Raw genomic sequence first — 23,719 nt, 5'->3', positions numbered from 1 at the left:
TGTCTTCAATCCTGCTTCTGACCTCTGGAGGAAGTTTGCTTGAAACTGAAGCTCTGAACAAAGGATCGAATGACCCATCCAAGCTGGGATGTTTGTACTTCAGAGACTTGATTGGTTTAAAATCAGCAGTAATCTCATCAAGCCTGAAACAAGCCTGAACTAAGAATTTTGCAATTGTTGTATGTATTTAATTCCATTTAACCAATTTTAACTCTCATCTAAATTTCTTTCTTTTTATGAATAAACCTAGATTCTAAAGGATTGACAACAGTGTGATTTGTGAGTAAGATCTCACTTGTATATTGACCTGGGTCTGGGGCTTGATCCCTTGGGATCGGGAGAACCTTTTCTTTCTTTTTCTTGGGTAGTGGTTTTCCTAACTGTTCATCCCCATAAGGAGTGATACTAGTGGTGATACTGGAAAACTGGAGTGTCTGAGGAAATTGCTTGTGTGGCTTCTGGTTAGCCAGGGGAGTAAAACCAGGGGTGAAAGTAAGCACTTTAACTGCCACCGATGGGGGGCAACAGGAGCAGCTACCTCGGGGGCCAGCAATTTAAAAGGGCCCAGGGCTCTGGCCGCCCCGGGCCCTTTAAATCACTGCTGGAGCCCTGGCAGCGCAGGCAGGCTGGCTGGGGGATGCTGACCCCACAGCCCCTCCCCTTCTGCCCGAGGCCCTTCCCCTTCTGGGAGGGGCAAAGCTGCCCCCCCCCCCATACCAGTAAGAGAGAAATTTTACTTTCACCCCGGGTAAAACCAAAGTCCTCTCTGTTTCACTGGTGTGGTGTGCCTTAGTAGTGAAGGAACCCAAGTCTTGGGCTGTGACTGCCCTGCTCTAAGCAATTTGTCCTGAATTGATACTCTCAGTAGTGTCCTGCCAAAGGCCGCCTTGTTACAGTGGTGTAGTCGTGCTAGCATCCAAAGAACCAGCTCAATTAAGCTTTGGATCAGAACCCCACGCTATCCAAATTTGAATTTTGGGAATGAGAGCTTTGTTGGGTTAAAGATGAGTGACCAGGAGCCAAAAAGCATCAGCAGAAGCAATGAAACGGCAAGCCCTGAGAGACAACCTGCAATTTGAACATAATCAAAAACTGGCAGAAATTCAAATAAGAGAGAAGCAAGCCTTGGTCCTGCTGGAAAACGAAGCTTACAGAAGGCGTATGGAACTGCGGGCTGCTGAGGAGAAAGCTCACCAGATGCAACAGGAGACGGCCAGACATCAGCTATGAGTATTGGAAGAACAGCAGAAACTATATCCTCTTGGAAGCCCACTTCCAACAACGTTGGTCTGTGGTTTGATAATGCCCTGACAGATATGTTCAGTCAGGTTAATGTTGTAACCCAGTCCCAAAACAAGTAGGAATGTGACCCTTCTGTGTTATGTGTAACTAACAGGGAGATTTGTGAAGCGGGGGCGGGGTGTATGACTCTGAGCAGTTTTCTGTGGTTAACCCATTGTGCTATAACCCGGGGGGGGGGGATTATATATCCCGGGGAGGGGGATTCTAACCTGGTGGGAAATAGATTTTTGTCTGTGCAACAAAACAGTTTGTCTCTGAATGAAGTGTCTGAATGTCTGTCTAATGTCTCAGAAGTGAATCTGGAATTAGATCAAGCATAGAAAGAACTCATTGGTCAGGAAAATGTTACTCTGGAGCAGGTTAAAATGAATGGTCAAGTTAAAGCCCTAGCTGAGGAAGGAAAGGATAGATTTTTGATGGGTGATGGATTGTTGCCTAGTACAGCTTGTAAAAGTGAACATGAAAAAGATAACTGATTTGCTGGAAGTAGGTCAGTGTAGTGTAAAGAGCAGCAGTTTATCTGTTGGGAGTGTCACTTTGCCTGGTAAGGAAGCTGCCCCACTCTCCCAGTATTTGTCTGTAAGCAGCACAGTGTGCTGGGACAAGTTATAGGAAAAGGCAAGGAAGTTTGGGTGGGCTTAGGCAGCCTTGTGAGCTGATGGCTTTGTCTAGTCAGCAGTTTGGGAAGGCAAGGATAGTGGAAGATAAGTGTCCCTATACCTTACCTGTTACCTGTGTGGAGAATTGTGAAAGTGAAGGAAATGTGCATATGTCTGTTAGGGATAATGACTTGCCCATGGAGGGAGCTACTCCAGTCTCCAAGCAGTTGTCTGTGAACAGCCCTGTGTGCTGGGACAAGGGAAATGAAATCCCAAGCTGTGTGTCTGTTAAAGGGGAAGGTTTCTCCAGTTCTTCTTTGTCTGTGAAGCAGACAGAAAGTGCTTCTCAGTTTATGCTACTTGACAATTTATCAGTGATTACAGAGTTAATTCTGGATTTGACTAAAGCCCAGGAAGGGATTGGTCCTAAGTTTGTGTCTGCTAGGGAGAATGACACTGGAACTAGGTTGCATCTAGTTAGTGTCCTAGCAAAATCCCAAAGACCAAATGATTCGGGTACTGTTGCTTTTGCCTGTTGCTAGTGTGTTGCTGGGAAAGGGTGTGCCAACTCTTTCTGATCAGATTGATATCCTAGCCAGACCACAAGGAGAGCAGAACGGTGATTTGATTGTTACCTACTGACAGTTTGGAAACTTGTAGCAGGAAGGAAACGATTCCTGAACTTATGTGTGTGGCAAAGGGAAGGAGAATGCTTCTGACCTTTTGACAATGAAATATAGCAGTTTGCCTGAAAGGGGATTGTGTAGAAATCCGCCTGATGGGCCAAAGGTGAATCTGGATGTAAGTGAAACTCAGGAGTTGGTAGTGGCTCGCAGAGCAATGCTTCTATAGAGCAAGGTAAAGGTGAATTGGTGCTTAGAAAGCTTCCTGAAGAGAGAAATTTTCAGGGTAGTCTTTGCAAGCAGCATGGAAGTGATTTGATCAAGGACGTTTCAGTTCCTAACCAGGGGTGAAACTAACTTAAAGGACTTGTATTGGTTGATCATAGGATGACTATGAGCCGCCAATGTGATATGGCCGTGAAAAAAGCTAATGCGGTCTTGGGATGCATCAGGAGAGGTATTTCCAGTAGGGATAAGGAGGTTTTAGTACCATTATACAAGGCACTGGTGAGACCTCACCTGGAATACTGTGTGCAGTTCTGGTCTCCCATGTTTAAGAAGGATGAATTCAAACTGGAACAGGTACAGAGAAGGGCTACTAGGATGATCCGAGGAATGGAAAACTTGTCTTATGAAAGGAGACTCAGGGAGCTTGGCTTGTTTAGCCTAACTAAAAGAAGTTTGAGGGGAGATATGATTGCTCTCTATAAATATATCAGAGGGATAAATACCGGAGAGGGAGAGGAATTATTTAAGCTCAGTACCAATGTGGACACAAGAACAAATGGATATAAACTGGCCACTAGGAAATTTAGACTAGAAATTAGACAAAGATTTTTAACCATCAGAGGAGTGAAGTTTTGGAATAGCCTTACGAGGGAAGTAGTGGGGGCAAAAGATCTATCTGGCTTTAAGATTGAACTCGCTAAGTTTATGGAGGAGATGGTATGATGGGATAACATGGTTTTGGTAATTAAATATTCATGGTAAATAGGCCCAATGGCCTGTGATGGGCTATTAGATGGGGTGAGATCCGAGTTACCCAGGAAAGAATTTTCTGTAGTATCTGGCTGATGAATCTTGCCAATATGCTCAGGGTTTAGCTAATTGCCATATTTGGGGTCGGGAAGGAATTTTCCTCCAGGGCAGGTTGGATTTTCGCCTTCCTCTGTAGCATGGGGCACGGGTCACTTGCTGGAGGATTCTCTTCTCCTGGAAGTCTTTAAACTACGATTTGAGGACTTCAATAGCACAGATATAGGTGTGAGGGGTTTTTTTGTAGGAGTGGTGGGTGAAATTTTGTGGCCTGCATTGTGCAGGAGGTCAGACTAGATGATCATAATGGTCCCTTCTGACCTAAATATCTATGAATCTATGCATCTATGACTTACCAGTACGCCAGAGTCCTGAGCAGGGGGCGTGGCCTCAACCAGAAGAAGCCGGGCCTTTAAATACCCGGGGCCCTTTAAATCAAGATTTAAAGGCCCTGGGGCTCTGGCTGCGGTTGGGAGCCCTGGGGCCTTTAAATCACCCCGGAGCTACCATCTGCAGAGGCGGCTGGGAGCCTTGGGGATCAGGGGTGATTATTTAAAGGGCCCGGGGCTCTCCGCGGCCAGAGCCCCTGGCCTTTTAAATCACCGTCAGAGCCCTGCTGCTGCTATTCCAGGGCTCTGGCAGCGGGGCTTGGGCAGCACTTTAAAGGGCCCAGGGCTCCGGCCACTGCAGGGAGCCCCGGGTCCTTTAAATTGCCAGCCTGGGGAAGCCGGTACGCTGTAGCGGACCGTACCGGCTGACTTTCACCTCTGTTCCTAACAGACAGAATTTTTCTCTTGAAAATGGATTCGCTGACTTTCCTTTTGAAAGATCCATTGTGTATAGCTTTGAGAAGGTCTCTGATGGAGTGAAAGCTGTTAAAAGAGTTGAACAGCCCTATAACCAAGTGATTGTGCTTGACCAGTTTGTTGGGAAAACAATGTTGTTGGGACAGAAATATCTCTATGTAGATCCTGTGAGTGAATAGTCTGTGTCTCAGCTACCCAGTCTTCCCTCTGAACCTGAGCTGTGCAGTTAATCTCTTGAGAATGCAGGGGATGGCAGGTATACTCTCAGCTCTAGACACTTTGGACATGACTTGTAGTCTCTCAGTGGACTTAACATCTGATTCCATGTGGCAGCAGAAGTTGGTAAGGGAAGGACAACAAAACTTTGAGTCTAACTTGTTAGTAAAAATGAATGGTATCTCTTTAAAACAGAGTCCAGCCTTGGAATTGGTAACAGTTGAGGATCTGAAAACTAGTAAACAAGCTAGTGTCTGTGTTGATGCAAATTATCTGGCTGACAGAGGGTAAAAAGACTTGCTAATAGCTGTTAGCACAGAGGGCACACCCAATCAGCCAGTGAATTCTGTTAAGCAAGAGAAATCAGGGTTTGATCCTACAGGACAAGGAGGAAAAAGCAAACTTAATTTTGAAAAGGGAAGCCACAGGGTAGCCCTAAAATGCCAAAGGTATTGAGCCAAAGGTGTGACATAACAAAAATGATTGACACTTGCCATGAATTTGTTGTTATTGCTAATGGTAATTTTTGTAACTAATGTGTTGCTGGTACCAAGAACTGTAAAAATGTACAGTGTGCGTAATTCTTTGGGGAAACCCTTTAACATGTTAAAAGTGATACATAAAAACACACTTTTTATATTAAAAGGCCTTGTAATGCTGATGTTGCACAGTTAGTGCCTGTAAACCATCTTGAAACTTTTCACAGGAGAAAAGACATTCCAGACCTGATGTGCTGTGTGAAAAGGGGAACTGAGGCACACTACTATATTGCTTCCATGGCAAAATGCCAAGATTCCTGTCCTATGGACAACATTAATATCTACATTGACTTGATATTAATTGGGTTCCAAACATTTGCCAGAGCTTGTATGGATAAAGTAGCTACGTTCTTTAGCTCTTGGCAAGATCACATAAGACATAGAGGAACCATGCTGCAAGAGCAGATCCAATCCACTATTGTTCTAACCAAGTTTTACCTTCAGTTTGTAAAAAGATTCAGTCATGTTATTGAACATGACTTGAATAAACCATTTCTGTTATACACGGATATGGCTTCTAACCCAATACTGACTGTAGTAAGACAGAACCAAGGATGGGGAGCTCTTGGGATACAGTGAGCAATGTTTGTGTCATCCCTTCCCACATCAATTATGCGTTGGGGGTGTGACATTATTGACATGAACTATGACTGTATAGATCATTGTTGCAACCAAGGTCCTATAATGGCACCAAATCTTGTACAAAAGGAGATCAAGTAAGGTGTCTATGGAAAGGTTGTAATTTGCTGGTTACGATTATGCTGTTTGTATGTGTGTATCATTTTTGTATTTGAAGTTATAAATACTGGCTATGTAATTGTACCTCAATGTGTTTGAATCTAAGTAGCATCCGTGAAGCATTTGGTCAGCTTCTTGAGAAAGCACTATTCTGAGTAAGTGCCCAATCAAGAAACACTTAAGTGACCATGGACCTTGGGAGACTCCAATCCACATCTGAGCAGCTTTCCTGGGAATGTTGAAGGTAGCATGTGAGCAGTGGCTGCCGCCTGCAAACTGAGTCATGCATGGTCATGTGACTTGCCCATGTGACTCCAAACTCCATCTTGCTGCTGTGATTTTCCACAATAAGAACAAATGGATCCTTCCACATGGCAGAGGATATAAAAGGAAGAGTCAACATGGTTTTAGTAAAGGGAAATCATGCCTCACCAATCTACTAGAATTCTTTGAGGTGGTCAACAAGCATGTGGACCAACAGGATTCAGTGGATATGGTGTACTTAGATTTTCAGAAAGCCTTTGACAAGGTCCCTCACCAAAGGCTCTTACGCTAAGTAATCTGCCACGGGATAAGAGGGAAGGTGCTCTCATGGATTGGTAACTGGTTAAAACATAGGAAAGAAAGGGTAGGAATAAATGGTCAGTTTATTTTCAGAATGGAGAGAGGTAAATAGTGGTGTCCCCCAGTGGTCTGTTCTGGGGCCAGTCCTATTCAACATATTCATAAATGAACTGGGAAAAGGGGCAAACAGTGAGGTGGCAAAATTTGCATATGATACAAAATTACTAAAGATAGTTAAGACCCAGGCAGACTGCGAAGAGCTACAAAAGGATCTCTCAAAACTGGGTGACTGGGCAACAAAATGGCAGATGACATTTAATGTTGATAAATGCAAAGTAATGCACATTGGAAAGGATAATCCCAACTATACATATAAAACGATGGGGTCTAAATTAGCTGTTACCACTCAAGAAAGAGATCTTGGAGTCATTGTGGATAGTTCTCTTAAATCATCCACTCAAGTGAACAGAATGCTGGGAATAATTAAGAAAGGGATAGATAATAGGACAGAAAATATCGTGTTGCCTCTATATAAATCCATGGTACGCCCACACCTTGAATACTGTGTGCGGATGTGGTTGCCCCATCTCAAAAAAGATATATTGGAATTGGAAAAGGTTCAGAAAAGGGCAACAAAAATGATTAGGGGTATGGAACAGCTTCCATATGAGGAGAGATTAATAAGACTGAGACTTTTCAGCTTTGAAAAGAGGTGACTTAGGGGGGATATGATAGAGGTCTATAAAATCATGAGTGGTATAGAGGTGTTATTTACTCCTTCTCATAATACAAGAATAAGGGGCCACCAAATGAAATTAATAGGTAGCAGGTTTAAAACAAACACAAGAAAATATTTTTTCATGCAACGCACTGTCAACCTCTGGAACTCCTTGCCAGAGGCTGTTGTGAAGGCCAATACTATAACAGAGTTCAAAAGGTAGTTAGATAGGTCCATCAATGACAGGTTTCAGAGTAACAGCCGTGTTAGTCTGTATTCGCAAAAAGAAAAGGAGTACTTGTGGCACCTTAGAGAATAAATTGGTTAGTCTCTAAGGTGCCACAAGTACTCCAGGTCCATCAATGGCTATTAGCTATTGGCTATTAGGGCAAGAATGGTGTCCCTAGCCTCTGTTTCCCAGAAGCTGGGATTGGGTGACAGGGCATGGATGATTTGATGATAACCTGTATGTTCATTCCCTTTGGGGCACCTGCCATTGGCTATGGTCAGAGGACAGGAAACTGGGCTTGATGGACCTTTGGTCTGACCCATTATGTCCGTTCTTATGTTCTTAAGCACTTTGGAGGACAGGAGTAGAGTTCAAAACAATCTGGACAAATTGGAGACTTGGTCTGAAATCAACAAGATGCAATTCAATAAAGACAAGTGAAAAATACTACACTTTGGAAGGCAACATCAAATGCAAAAATAAAAATGGAGAATAACTGGCTAGTACTACTGCTGGGATCTAGGAATTATAGTGGATTACAAACAAACTGAATATGAGTCAATGTGATTCAATTGCAAAAAACGCTAATATTCTAGGGTGTATTAACAGGTGTGTCGTATATAAGACACAAGAGGTAACTGTTCTGCTCCAGCTGGTACTGGTGAGGCCTGCGTTGGAGTACTGTGTCCCGTTCTGGGTACCACTCTTTAGGAAAGATGTGGATCAACTGGAGAAAGTCCAAGGAATGCAACAAAAGAATAAACAGTTTAGAAAACCTGACCTATGAGGAAGTGTTAAAAAAAACTGGAATGTTTAGTCTTGAGAAAAGAAGACTGAGGGGGACCTGATAACAGTCTTCAGATATATTAAAGGCTGTTATAAAAAAAGACAGTGTTCGATTGTTCATTATGTCACCTCAAGGTAAGACAAGAAGTAATGGGTGTAATCTGTACCCATCATATAAAAATCAACATGACCTAACAAAGGGGTTCTTAAACTGGGGGTTATTATGTGGGGATCGCAAGCTCTGTCAGCTATGTGAGGGGCTGAAAACCCCAGCCCCCATTAAATTAAATTACCCACCCGCCCCCATTTTTAATTTATTTTCTGAGACTTGCCATGTGAAAGGGATCACAAATACAAAAAGTTTGAGAACCACTGCTCTACTGCATTGCCACCAGCTGGCAGTCACTGTATATTTTTTCCAATGTCCAATGGACTAAAATTTTTCCTGGGCCAGATTCCCAGTTAGTGTAAATCAGTGCAGCTCTATTGACGTCAGTGGAGCTATTCCAATTTACACCAGCTGCTGATCTCAGTACCTGTGTCATCCTTAGCCTCTTACGTCCAGATGGCTCCCTAAATCAAAATGTAACATGCCACTTCAGTGCTCCCTGCAACTACATATTAGCATCTACTCAGACTAGAATTTTAACTCAACCCTATATAAGAAACCAGCCTGAATCCTCAGCTTATATACTAAGATGATGCATGCTAAACTAGTAGATTAGAAAGGTTCTGAATATCCTCCAGAGGACTGAATATGGGGCTTCAAGGTTAGGACTCTGGGACCCAAGAATCTCTTAATGCCAACTGGCAAGGGAGTGCAGAGACTATGACAGATACTGTGTTCTTAAACTCTGTGTATGGGGGTTGGTCACCAGTAAAAGGTGAAAAATTAGGTTTCTGTCAGACAAGAAATGTTTAGCCATCTATCTGTTTCCATGTAAAGTGAAACTAACATGACATTTGCTCTTGTCACATTGTTCACCCTGCTTGTATGTTATACCTCTTCCCCTACTCAGTCTCTGTCTTGTTGATTTAGCTTATAAGCTCTTTGGGATAGAGACAGTCTGCTATAAAGTTTGTCCAACACCCAGCACAACGGAGCATTATTCTTGGTTGGCCCTTAGGCACTATTGTCACAAACGTGATTGATAATAATTCTAATGATGGCTTTTACATGGCATTGCTTTGTGTTCTTGAGCAAGTCACTTAAACTCTGACTGGGATTTTCAAAGGAACCTACAGGAATTAGGTACCCAAATCCCATTAAAATTTAATTGGAGGTGGGCACCTGACTCTCATAGTCTCCTTTGAAAATCCCAGCCTCTGTAGGCTAGTGTCTTCATCTATCCCCTAGGGATAATAGTACTTACCCACCTACCTTACTGGAGTGTTGTGAGGGTTCATTAGTCAACGCTACTGCAATGCTTTTAAAATGTAAAGAGCCTTTTATATATATATATATATATATATAATCTTCATCAGATAAAAATATATGTTTACTGATTTAGTCAGTTCGTATTTTCATAGCATTGAAATCCAAAAATTCCTTTGACTTTCAAAAGGCTACCAATTCATATAATAAAGTAGCTTAAGGGACGCAGTCTCAGAATGAGATTCTGCCCTCACAAAAGTCTAACCTATAACTTCATTCATTTTTTTGTGTTTCTAAAACAAGCCGCTCTTGAGTGTAGAATAATTTTCAACTGGTCCATGTTGCTTACAGGTACCATAACTGTGCCATGTGCAAGCACAGTGCTCCTTAATACACAGCCAACAAATCAAATTATTATACTGTAGGTCAGATTCACCAGTACTTTCTGGTTCCTTTGTGCCTCTTCAGGCACACTAAATCTAAAGTACTGATCTCTTTAAATTAGGTTTACAACTTCTTTGTATTGCTGGAGTGCTGCAAAAGCACAAAATACACTGGTTAATCTAGTCCAAAGTTCTCAGATTTGAATGCTATCCGCAGCTTTTTGCAGAACTTTCAATATAACAATAATATCCTGCAGTTCTTTAATATCTTCCAGCCTCATTGACAGGAATGAATTAAATCTTGAAACATCCCAGTGAGGTGCAGTAACACTGAACATTATTATGCCTATTTTACAGGATGAAAAGGAGACAGGATTGAAGAAACTGAGGATTCCTAGCCCCCCATTCTAACTATTAAACTATGCTCCCCTTCTCTGTTACTCAATTTTATTTGTTGGTTGCTACATCCTGAAGTGCAAAACATAACATGTGATTTCACTGTTTATACATGAAGAAGCCAAGGGGTATAATAATTAACTAATCAATTAATAAAAGCTCCAAAATTAAACACAGCCATCTATACTTCTGAGTCATATTTAGTAATGATTAGAGGAGTTTTATGTGTGCAGAACAACCTATTACCATAAATTGTGTAAGACTTGACAGAGGGCTTTTTAGCACAATCCTACAACATGTTCACAGTAAAAATTAGGATTGTGTGAGCTTTAAAAGGTTTTGTTTTCTTGTGTTCTTATTTAATAAGTGAAATGAATCAAACCTCTTGAATGTCCATCTACTGCTGTTGCCCATTATCTGGTGGCACACTCAGTCTCACAGGGGAAGTTCATTGACCTTTGCTGTGACCTTCCCTGAGCAGAGCTCTTGTTCTCTATCATGCTTTTCTTGTCACTCTCTAGCTGGCCGGCCTCCTGTCACATAGACAAACACTCACAGAGGCAGATATTAATCAGAAACTTTATAGTTCGTTCATGGTCCCTGATTTATGTCAATGCTCCATTCCTGCTCTGCTCCCAGTTTCTCTAAAGCAATGCAGGAGGTGGGAATGAGATTAGCAAAAAAAGGCCTGAAGGGGGGGTCATCTGTGTACCAGAGGTCAGTAAACTGCTGTGGGAAAGGCCAGCAGAGCTGGCAGCCAAGACAGCTTCTGGATACAATGAAAAAGGCCACTATAAACACGATGGTACTTTTTCAAGAGAGCTCCTTAAACGTTCATGTCCTATGCAGCTATATATTGTTATGCTTGGAAGCTCAGCAATCATGCCACCTTGTTGAAATTGTTGGGCATGACAGCTGCCTTCATTTCAGGTTAACTGAAGGAACAATTAAATGCCCTTTGTTCAGTGATAGATGAAACAATGGAAAACTTCTGCCTAAAATCTAAACTGCATGCAAGTCTGGGTAGTGGGTGAGGTATGCAATCCAAGGCGTTTTCCAAGGGTTTGATAACAAATGCAGAGGTGGGGGATTGATCTAATTGGAGCTCTGAGTGTGAGACAAAGAAGCAGCCAAAATACCACAGAAGCACACAGAGTGACAGAATGGAGCAAGGAAGCCCCAGAGATGCCAGACACTTGTAGCGTGACCCTGAGAAAAAGCTAAGAAAGAGGGCTTTTGGGTAGAGCACTGGCTGGAAAGAGGCTTGGAACTGTGAACACAGAAACTGTCTCCTGTTGTGTTTAGGGAAACATTCTTTCTAAATACCCAGAATTGCATCTAGAAGAAATACCTGACTCTATCATCAGTTCTCTCCTAACGGAAACAACGTGCAAGACCCCATTTTACAATAAAAGTGTTTTAAACTATTTATGAATATTTAACTGACAGGTTAAAAATATTAAAAGATACAAACTTCCCTGCACAGGACTATGCATTTGTAAGAATTAATGGATTAGTCTCGGCCAGGGTATGGTGGCCTGGATGAGAAAAATCATGATTATTTTATTAATATGCCCTAGAAGTCAGGGGGTGAAAAATCCTGGCTCTTTTGAACTCAATGGGAGTTTTGTCATTGATTTTAGTGGAGCCAGGATTTCAGGCATCATTTTTGTCTTTAAATTTGTATCCATGACAAACATACAGCCTTAACCATAGCACCGTATTAACTATATCCCCTTTTCACTCTACCTGAGAGATAACAGATAAAGCTGTGGAAAGATAAATTGTCAATATTTTAAAGTTGAACAGTTTATTTTCTTGTAATTTGTTTTTAAAACAGGATGGTACTAGATAGAACTGATATTAACAGATTTTAGTTCTAAAATTAGAACTAGTTGTAAAATTAAACACATAGAAATACTCTGATCCAAATGGGGTCTATAAACTCACTGATGTTATGATTTACTGTTGCTAACTGTAGTTAGCAGCCAGATCTGGCAGTGCACAAATTGATTTAAAGCTCATCTTTGCATGCCCCTGATTCTGGTGCTTCTCAATTTTCTCTAATGGCTACTCTAATTTACACTGAATGTGAGAGGAGCACTAAAATCAGCAGAGGACTGTATTGCACAAGGGTATCTCAGTCACATATTCTTTCCTTCAGAATCCCTCCTTCTCTCCCCCTTTCTTTTGCTACACCACCAACAGGGAGTGAAGGGTGTAAAATTCCTATGTTGTCTTCTGCACTACTGGAGAATCACCTTCCCTGGGCCATTTAAATCAATTTTAGGCCAGATGGGTGGTGGTGTACAGAGTGGCTACACTGCTTCAGAGGATCTGGCTCTACATGTGTCTCCACTACAAGAGCCAGGGTCAATCTTCTCTGCCCATAGCTTAAGATCTGAAAGAGACTTTTTTCTCTCCTGCTGGTAATAGCTCACCTTACCTGATCACTCTCGTTACAGTGTGTATGGTAATACCCATTGTTTCATGTTCTCTGTGTGTATAAAATCCCCCTACTGTATTTTCCACTGCATGCATCCGATGAAGTGAGCTGGAGCTCACGAAAGCTTATGCTCAAATAAATTGGTTAGTCTCTAAGGTGCCACAAGTACTCCTTTTCTTTTTATGATTTATGGATGAAACTCAATCTTATGATCAGTCCACAGCTCATAATAAATAAAACATAATCTTGTTGAATTACAGATATGACTTAATTACATCATTTCCAGTATGAAACAAAGTATAATGGTTGAATTTGATATGGGGTTTAAATTCTTACTATATTAATTGCATGCAGTAAATTTGGAAGATAGCAATGTTCGCTGAAATATTACCATTACATTCTTCTGTATTCAGTTCTTTCATATACATAAATGTACCTACTTACATTTCTTCCAAAAGATCACTAGAATGCTTGGGGATTTCATGTCTACATCCTCAGAGCACCAGGCATATACTTTAAGGTGGGGTTTAAAAGTCTTCTGTAAATATATTATTATTCTTTCAACCCGGATATAATTGCAATGGAACCATCCCCATAATTCTACTGAGATTATACATACAAATCATGAAATAATCTGAAATACTTCAACACAGTGTACTGTATGACTTAATAAGGTCTCATCCTCTGCTCAGGAAAACCACAAAAGAACATAAGAATGGCCCTACTGGGTCAGTCCAAAGGTCCATCTAGCCGAGTATCCTGTCTTCCGACAGTGGCCAATGCCAGGTGCCCCAGAGGGAATAAACAGAACAGGTAGTCATCAAGTGATCCATCCCCTGTCGCTCATTCCCAGCTTCTGGCAAATAGAGGCTAGGGACACCATTCCTGCACATCCTGGCAAATAAGATGTGCTGGACCTATCCTCCGTGAATTTATTTAGTTCTTTTTTGAACCCTGTTATGGTCTTGGCCTTCACAACAGCCTCTGGCAAGGAGTTCCACAGGTTGACTGTGTGTTGCGTGAAAAAATACTTTCTTGTGTTTTGCTTTAAACCTGCTGCCTATTAATTTGATTTGGTGACCCCTAGTTCTTGTGTTATGAAAAGTAGTAAACAACACTTCCTTATCTACTTTCTCTACACCAGTCACGATGTTATAGACCTCAACTATATCTCCCCTTAGTCGTCCTTTTCCAAGCTGCAAAGTCCCAGTCTGATTAATCTCTCCTCGTATGGAAGCCATGCCATACCCCTAATAATTTTTGTTGCCCTTTTCTGAACCTTTTCCAATTCCAATAGATAGATCTTTTTTGAGATGGGGCGACCACATCCGCACACAGTATTCAAGGTGTGGGCATACCATGGATTTATATAGAGGCAACACGATATTTTCTGTCCTATTATCTATCCCTTTCTTAATTATTCCCAGCATTCTGTTCACTTGAGTGCATGATTTCAGAGAACTATCCACAATGACTCCGAGATCTCTTTCTTGAGTGGTAACAGCTAATTTAGACCCCATCATTTTATATGTATAGTTGGGATTATCCTTTCCAATGTGCATTACTTTGCATTTATCAACATTAAATGTCATCTGCCATTTTGTTGCCCAGTCACCCAGTTTTGAGAGATCTTTTTGTAGCTCTTCGCAGTCTGCCTGGGTCTTAACTATCTTTAGTAATTTTGTATCATCTGCAAATTTTGCCACCTCACTGTTTGCCTCTTTTTCCAGTTCATTTATGAATATGTTGAATAGGACTGGTCCCAGAACAGACCACTGGGGGACACCACTATTACCTCTCTCCATTCTGAAAATAAACTGACCATTTATTCCTACCCTTTCTTTTCTATGTTTTAACCAGTTACCAATCCATGAGAGCACCTTCCCTCTTATCCCATGGCAGTTCTTCAGATCTGTCACATAAAAAGAATGGCTCGGGTTTGGGACTCTCCCTCAGATCCTCAGCCATGAGGACCGATGCAAAGAATTCATTTAGTTTCTCTGCAATTGCCTCATTGTCCTTGAGTACTTCTTTAGCACCTCGATCGTCCAGTGGCCCCACTGGTTATTTAGCAGGCTTCCTGCTCCTGATGTACTTAAAAAAAAATTTGCTATTACTTTTTGAGTCTTTGGCTAACTGCTCTTCAAATTCTTTTTTGGCCTTCCTAATTATATTTTTACACTTCATTTGCCGGTGTTATGCTCCTTTCTATTTTCCTCGTAGGATTTAACTTCCACTTTTTAAAGGATGTCTTTTAGCTTCTCACTGCTTCTTTTACTTTGTTGTTTAGCCACGGTGGCTCTTTTTTGGTTCTCTTACTATGTTTTTTAATTTGGGGTATACATTTAAGTTGAGCCTCTTTTATGGTGTCTTTAAAAAGTTTCTACGCAACTTGCAGAGATTTCACTTTTGGCATTGAATCAATCAATCATAGAATATCAGGGTTGGAAGGGACCTCAGGAGGTCATCTAGTCCAACTCCCTGCTCAAAAGCAGGACCCATACCCAATTAAATCATCCCAGCCAGGGCTTTGTCAAGCCTGACCTTAAAAACGTCTAAGGAAGGAGATTCCACCACCTCCCTAGGCAACGCATTCCAGTGTTTCACCACCCTCCTAGTGAAAAAGTTTTTCCTAATATCCAACCTGAACCTCCCCCACTGCAACTTGAGACCATTACTCCTTGTCCTGTCCTCTTCCACCACTGAGAATAGTCTAGAACCATCCTCTCTGGAACTACCTCTCAGGTAGTTGAAAGCAGCTATCAAATCCCCCCTCATTCTTCTTTTCTGCAGACTAAACAATCCCAGTTCCCTCAGCCTCTCCTCATAAGTCATGTGTTCCAGACCCCTAATCATTTTTGTTGCCCTTCGCTGGACTCTCTCCAATTTATCCACATCCTTCTTGTAGTGTGGGGCCCAAAACTGGACACAGTACTCCAGATGAGGCCTCACCAATGTCGAATAGAGGGGGACGATCACATCCCTCGATCTGCTAGCTATGCCCATACTTATACATCCCAAAATGCCATTGGCCTTCTTGGCAACAAGGGCACACTGCTGGCTCATATCCAGCTTCTCATCCACTGTCACCCCTAAGTCCTTTTCCGCAGAACTGCTGCCTAGCCATTTGGTCCCTAGTCTGTAGCTGCGCATTGGGTTCTTCTGTCCTAAGTGCAGGACCCTGCACTTATCCTTATTGAACCTCATCAGGTTTCTTTTGGCCCAATCCTCCAATTTGTCTAGGTCCCTCTGTATCCTGTCCCTGCCCTCCAGCGTATCTACCACTCCTCCCAGTTTAGTATCATCCGCAAATTTGCTGAGAGTGCAATCCACACCATCCTCCAGATCATTTATGAAGATATTGAACAAAACCGGCCCCAGGACCGACCCCTGGGGCACTCCACTTGACACCGGCTGCCAACTAGACATGGAGCCATTGATCACTACCCGTTGAGCCCGACAGTCTAGCCAACTTTCTACCCACCTTATGGTGCATTCATCCAGCCCATACTTCCTTAACTTGCTGACAAGAATACTGTGGAAGACCGTGTCAAAAGCTTTGCTAAAGTCAAGATACAATACATCCACTGCTTTCCCTTCATCCACAGAACCAGTAATCTCATCACAGAAGGCGATTAGATTAGTCAGGCATGACCTTCCCTTGGTGAATCCATGCTGACTGTTCCTGATCACTTTCCCCTCATGCAAGTGCTTCAGGATTGATTCTTTGAGGACCTGCTCCATGATTTTTCTGGGGACTGAGGTGAGGCTGACCGGCCTGTAGTTCCCAGGATCCTCCTTCTTCCCTTTTTTAAAGATTGGCACTACATTAGCTTTTTCCAGTCATCCGGGACTTCCCCCGTTCGCCACGAGTTTTCAAAGATAATGGCCAATGGCTCTGCAATCACAGCCACCAGTTCCTTTAGCACTCTCGGATGCAACTCATCTGGCCCCATGGACTTGTGCACGTCCAGTTTTTCTAAATAGTCCCTAACCACCTCTTTCTCCACAGAGGGCTGGCCATCTATTCCCCATGTTGTGATGCCCAGCACAGCAGTCTGGGAGCTGACCTTGTTAGTGAAGACAGAGGCAAAAAAATCATTGAGTACATTAGCTTTTTCTACATCCTCCGTCACTAGGTTGCCTCCCTCATTCATTAAGGGGCCCACACTTTCCTTGGCTTTCTTCTTGTTGCCAACATACCTGAAGAAACCCTTCTTGTTACTCTTAACATCTCTCGCTAGCTGCAGCTCCAGGTGCGATTTGGCCCTCCTAATTTCATTCCTACATGCCCGAGCAATATTTTTATACTCTTCCCTGGTCATATGTCCAACCTTCCACTTCTTGTAAGCTTCTTTTTTATGTTTAAGATCCGCTAGGATTTCACCGTTAAGCCAAGCTGGTCGCCTGCCATATTTACTATTCTTTCGACACATCGGAATGGTTTGTCCCTGTAACCTCAACAGGGATTCCTTGAAATACAGCCAGCTCTCCTGGACTCCTTTCCCCTTCATGTTAGTCCCCCAGGGGATCCTACCCATCCGTTCCCTGAGGGAGTCGAAGTCTGCTTTCCTGAAGTCCAGGGTCCATATCCTGCTGCTTACCTTTCTTTCCTGTGTCAGGATCCTGAACTCAACCAACTCATGGTTACTAATTGTACCCTTTAATTTCTGTTTAAGCATTCTCCTTGTTGAGTTTCCACTGGATTATTTGTGTGAGGAAGGTGGGGTTTGTCCACCTGTGAGATAACGAGGAGATTCTCCCCCAAAATCTACACATTTGTCAGAAGCCAGGACTATCTATGCCACAACACAATGTCTCCTCTCCCCACTCACTCACTCCAGGCTCTTCCTGGCTCTGTGCAAGCCTCCCCACCCTCTTGCTTCATCCACAAAAGCCATGCTGTCTGGTAATCCTCTGTGCTGCTGGTCCCAGATATACCCCTTCAGCAGGAGCTCAATAGCACAATATTTTACCCAAATCCTCATGGGCCTAGTTAGGGGGTGATGAGGGAAATGTGAAAACTTTGAGACATAAAGGGTGATGGTTTAGCCTCAACCAAATTCTTACACAGCCAGCCACTATGTAATCCTTGAAAACAGGGATTTTTTGTGGGGCAGGGATCTAGTATCACTAGCCACAGCAACAATATATATGTGAAGAGATTTAAAAAAATCAAATTCTGAGCTAGCTTCTAAGTATTTCCCACTGAAGCACAGAAAGCAAAATCTTTCCAAATCCCAGAGAGAAGAGAAACTAACACACTGAGAGGAGATTATTTCCTTCTATTGGTGACAAACACCTTAGAAATATCATAGTTGGGTAGACAGAAAGTGAGACAGACAGATATGATAGACTGTCTAAATTTACACATATATTGTCTATCTGATTTTACATAAATAGTATTAGATAAAAAAAACGACTAGTACTAGTGGCACCTTAGAGACTAACCAATTTATTTGGGCATAAGCTTTCGTGGGCTAATACCCACTTCATCGGATGCATGCAGTGGAAAATACAGTAGGAAGATATGTATACACAGAGAGAACATGAAAAAATGGGTGTTGCCATACCAACTGTAACGAGACCAATTAATTAAGGTGGGCTATTATCAGCAGGAGAAAAAAAACCTTTTGTAGTGATAATCAGGATGGCTCATTTCAAACAGTTGCCAAGAAGGTGTGAGTAACAGTAGGGGGGAAAATTAGCATGGGGAAATAGTTTTTACTTGTGTAATGACCCATCCGCTCCCAGTCTTTATTCAAGCCTAATGTAACGGTGTCCAATTTGGAAATTAATTCCAATTCTGCAGTTTCTTGTTGGAGTTTGTTTTTGAAGTTTTTTTGTTGAAGAGGGTACATCAACTCACCTAGATATCTGCCTAGTTTTACAACAGGCTACATAAAAAGCACTAGCAAAGTCAGTACAAACGAAAATTTCATGCAGACCATGACTTGTTTATACTGCTCTATATACAAAACACTGAAATGTAAGTACAATATTTATATTCCAATTGATTAATTTTATTATTACATGGTAAAAATAAGAAAGTGAAAAGAAAAGGAGTACTTGTGGCACCTTAGAGACTAACCAATTTATTTGAGCATAAGCTTTCGTGAGCTACAGCTCACTTAATCAGATCAGTAAGAGTGTACTGTGTCACTTTTGTATGGTTATGTCTGATTTTGTGAGCAAGTAGTTTTTAAGTGAGGTGAACCTTGGGGGTACACAAGACAAGTCAGACTCCTGAAAGGGGTACAATAGTCTGGACAGGTTGAGAGCCACTGGGTTAGATAGTCTGTCTGTCTAAGGGTATGCAATATAATTGTAGCCATGTCAGACGCAGGATATGAGAGAAACAAGGTTGGTGAGGTAATATCTTTTATTGGACCAACTTCTATTGATGAGAGAGACAGGTCTAGGAATGGTCCCTTACAACTATTTATGCTAAACAATCTGTTCCACTTGCATTTTGCTGTGAGGCTAGGAGCAGCCTCTCCAGGCCTGAAGAAGAGCTTGGTGTGGCTCAGAAGCTTGTCTCTCTCACCAACAGGAGTTGCTGCAGTAACAGATATTACCTGACCCACCTTGTGTCCCTTGGGGACGTCTACACTTAAAACGCTACTGCTGTGCTTCCATACAGACACGACCCACACCAATGGGAGGGGTTCTCCCCTCAGTACAGGTAATTCCCCTCCCACAGATTTTTCACACCCCTGAGCGACACAGTTAATCTGACTTTAGTTTCTAATGTAGACCAGGCCTAACCTGGCGCGCCTGTTAACTTAGACCGACTCTGGGTGTAAAACAGATGGACCAAGTGCCCCTTGAGGAGGGAGTCTCAGTCTCCCCGGGGCTGAGGGTGCCTGTGGTGCGGGGGGTGGGGGGAGAGGGGGGTTGCATCATGCATTGTGAGTGCAGACATCCCCCTGACAGGGGGCAGTGTCAAGCCAGACAGCATCGCAGCCCCTAACAGGGATGCGGACTGAGGCGGCTTCCAAGCTCCTGCAGTGACTGGGTCTGGCCGCGAGGGGTCCCTTCCCTTCAGACACAGCCTGGCACGCCCCTGTCTGCCTCCCCCTCCCCCACGTGACTGTCTCTCTCCCGTTAGAGGAAGGCAGGGAGGGGTGGGGCACTGGCCTCCTCCACTCTCATCCCCCACCCCAGCGACTACAGTTCCCAGAAGGCGGCGCTCTCTCACCTTTCCCCCGCCTTGCGCAGGCGCCGAGCCTCCTCAAACGGCCGTGAGCCTCACGTGACCCGCTGGTAGCCAATCGGGTTTGAATCTGATTTTTTATCCGCCCCCTCCCCTCCCCGCAGCGCTTGTGTGCGATCAGATCGATCTAAGATGGCGACTGTGGAACCGGTGAGTGTTTCATTCCCTCTCCCCCGCGCCCTGGTCCCCACTCCCCTGAGCACGGGCAGGGGGGGAGGCGGCGGGGAAGGAGGGAGCGCACCCCAAGGGGGGGCCGGAGAGGAGTGATTCCCGCTGGGGCGGGACGGGGTGAGAGTGGGTCGGCAAAGCTCTGAGTAGCGCACGCGCGTGTAGGGGGACGCGCCGGCCTGTGTAGCTGGGGAGGGGATGGGTGGATTCCGAGCTCGTGAGTTAGGCGCGTGGTGGGGATTGTGCCGTCACTACCTGGGGCCCGCCCGGCGCGAGGCCTGGAAAGCAGCGTGGGGGGGGGGGGCAACGGACGCGAGGGGCGGCGCGTGCGTGAGGTGGGAGGGAAGAGGGGGAAGCCGGCGCGTGATGAAGAAGGGGCGCACGCGGACTGGCCTTGGGGCGGGCGGGCGGGGGGCGTTCCTGTGCTGGGGCTAAACACCGGGTGGCTGCGGTTCCTATTGTGCCAGCAGTTGCACGGTGCGTGCGGTGGAGGCCCGCGCGTCTCCCACGTGCGCTTCCGCCCCGACGGACACAGAGGAAACGGATAGAGCCCCCCCCCGCCCCCCCGCGTGTTTGGCCGCTGCTTCCCGGCGGGGTCGTGATCCGCACGGGCGGGACGAGTGGGAGCTTTTGGCGCGCCCCGTGCGAATGATCTTGGCGACCCTCTCCCGGTCTGCGCTCTCGTAGTCGGGGGGGACGGGGACCGGACCCGAGTGGTGCGGGCTGGGGCCGCGGCGCCCGAAGGTGACCCGCGGAAGAGCCTAGTGCCATCGTGACTGCGGCCGCCCCGCGTGCAGCTGGCCAGACTAGCCGCTGGCGGCGGAGGGAGAGTTGCCGTCCGGCGAAATGTCCGTATTGCTGACCACCCTGGAGCGGCCGGGTAGGAAATACGCTTCCTGGCCACGGAGGTGTGAGGCTAACAGGCTCCCTACTTCCTCCATCGATTTCTCTGTCAGAGCAGTTGGGTAGAGTTTCGCCCTGGATTGACAGCGTTCAGATGTAGGGCAGGGAAAGAGTGCTGAGCCATCCGCCGCCTTGAAGTTAGTCTTGTAAAGTAATCACTGTTCCCTTTCGGGTTTGAAGCATCCAAACTTAATAGGGCTTGTTCCCTGACAAACCCTGGCACGGTAGGCAAGTACGTTTCACTTACCGAGCTGCTGCAACATTAGGAGGGTGAACTCTCCACTCCTCTTGCGACATCATGTGGCTTTGTGCATATTTAGTAAATATTTTTGATGTCCTTGTTTCAATTTTAAGTAATAGAACTCCACGGAATATTATTTTTTAGATATTCTTTCAGTGTGCCCTTTCTTTATTTCTGTGTGCTGCCTCCAGCCATTCTCCATGATTCATGTGATGCCATCTTTGATATACATGCTGATGTATCTCAGGGGATGGTCATCTGCAAGATTGGGTATTGGGGTCTGGAAAAGAAGGTGGGGAAGAGGTAAATCTTTTTTTTTTTTAAAGATGTGATTTATTCTATGAAGTATTGAAAATATAATTTGAAAGTTGCTAAGTTTACCCATTACCTCTTAAAAATCAAATGTTTTTTTAAAGTATAAGAATCAGTTTACTGTCTCATTTGACCTAATTGTAAATAAACTTAACTGATTTTCGTAGAGAAACAGAAATACTACTGCGTAAAACTAATCACTGAACTTTTCTTACTGTTTTATGGTGAAGTAAATGTAGCTGAAAACATTCTAGACATCCATTTCCAGTTAATGGCTCTCTGCAAAGACACAAACTACTTTTAAATATAAGAAAACATGAGTGAATTTAATGTTTGTAAACAGTGTTTTATAGCCCTAGAAAAAGAGGTCAGTGACTTATCCACAGAACAGGAACAGACTAAGCAGCAACAGCATCAGTTTCCCCTTGTTCACACAGTTTCCTCATGACTTGAGTTTGGGAGGAACCATTTCTAGGGTGAGAGGATCAGTGTCTCCATGTTCGCTCACTTTCTTGTGAGGGCCACCAAGATCACTAATTGCTGTGATGTGGGCAGCTCTCCAGCAGTGGCTGAACTGACACTAAAAGCTTTACTGAAGGAACCAAATAGCTATCAAATGGTAACCACTCTTGGTTACAACTGAACTTGAAGGTAATTTTAAAATTAAAGGTTCCATTGCCTCATCATCACTCTCCTGCCTGTCCTCAGATTTTTTCTATTTGCTAAACCTGACCAGCATATTTCTGTACATAATACGTAAAGTTTATAAAATGACTAGGGTGACACTTGTGTGTAGTTGTGTTATAGTTGTGTTGGTCCAAGGATATTAGAGACCAGGTGGATGAGGTAATATCTTCTATTGGACTGACTTCTGTTGGGGAGAGAGAAGCTTTCAAGCTCTTCTTCAGGTCTGTGCCTGTGTAAGCTTGAAAGCTTGTCTCACCAACGGAAGTTGGCCCGTAAAAGATATTATTTCACCTACCTTGACTTTCTAGGGTGATACTTGGCTATTTGTACAGAATTAAAATACTGTTTACTGTTGCACAATTAAAAAGAGGGGAAACTGCTTGTTGAGCAGATAGAAGGCACTTCTGGCATTGAGATTTCAAAGTCAGGACTACAGGCATATAAATCCTTCATTTTTCTGTAGTTCCTGTATCTCCCTTTCTAATATAGCACAGAACATTTTATGGAGCTGGCAGTACCACCTTACTTTCTCCGAGAGCCTTCTGCAGTTGAGGTAGAGAAGGCCTTTTGAGACAGGGAAGGGTGATGCCCTGTCAGGAGAAAGGGTGATCAAGGAGAATCAAATCAAAGCTAAAGCAATTGTTGCTATTTCATTTAAAAAAAAAAAAAAAAAACAAACCAGAAACACCATTGGGCATTTTTCTTCAGGTTGAAAGCATTTGAGGTACAATGCAAAACATTAAAGCTTATTCAGTGAAAACATCTGTTACCAATGCAAGTATAATTCTATGAAATAACATCTGTAATGTTAGTGTTGAAACAACTAATTACAAAAACATTTTTGTTTATACATTTTCAAACTTCTAGAAACTCAGTTTTCAGTACAGGTCCACCCCCCCCCCCCCCATGTTTGCGATTGAAAAGGGAAGAAAAAGAAGAAAATGAAGGAGTTAAAAAGCAAGTTTTTCCACACAACTTTAATTTAGGTCTCTTCTTGTTTGAAAATTATCAGCCTGTTATACTAGACATTAAAACACAAGTACTTTGATTGATGTAGATTTCTCTGGAAATATCTAAAGAACTTAATACAATGCATAAAATGCTTTTCTTGCTAAAGATAATTTCAAAGCTGCGTGCAAGTTACATTTTGTCATGGAAATGAGTATATTTATTTTAGAGTTGTGCACTTGTACATTTTATTTTTGGGTTAGTCAGCGTATATGAATTTGTATTCATTTTACAAGCATTGTAAGTTCATAGAGTTGTACTAAAGATTCAAACCCTAGCGTGTGTACTTGGTTTCATACTGATATAGGTGATTTTTCATTTACCTTGCTCTTCTTGCTCCAAAATCCATTGAATTTAATGGTAACTTAAATATCAAACAAGGGCAATATATTGCATCTCTGAAAATGTAGAAAGACTGTTTTGGTATGT

At 43.4% G+C, this 23,719-nt stretch overlaps 1 protein-coding gene across 1 annotated transcript in view; it reads left to right on the top strand.

Annotated features, from left to right (window-relative positions):
* The first annotated feature begins 20,064 nt into the window (after positions 1-20,064).
* Positions 20,065-23,719, top strand: part of EIF4E (eukaryotic translation initiation factor 4E) — a 47,399-nt gene continuing 43,744 nt past the window's right edge. The window contains exon 1 of the mRNA XM_073340763.1: positions 20,065-20,121. Coding sequence (XP_073196864.1) covers positions 20,104-20,121 — 18 coding nt within the window. The 5' untranslated portion in view covers positions 20,065-20,103. The remainder of the gene's footprint in view (positions 20,122-23,719) is intronic.

This window comes from Lepidochelys kempii, chromosome 4 (assembly GCF_965140265.1).
Source record: "Lepidochelys kempii isolate rLepKem1 chromosome 4, rLepKem1.hap2, whole genome shotgun sequence".
Lineage (NCBI taxonomy): Eukaryota > Metazoa > Chordata > Testudines > Cheloniidae > Lepidochelys > Lepidochelys kempii.
Note: the sequence above shows the minus strand (reverse complement) of the source record. Positions and strands in the feature narration are given on the sequence as shown.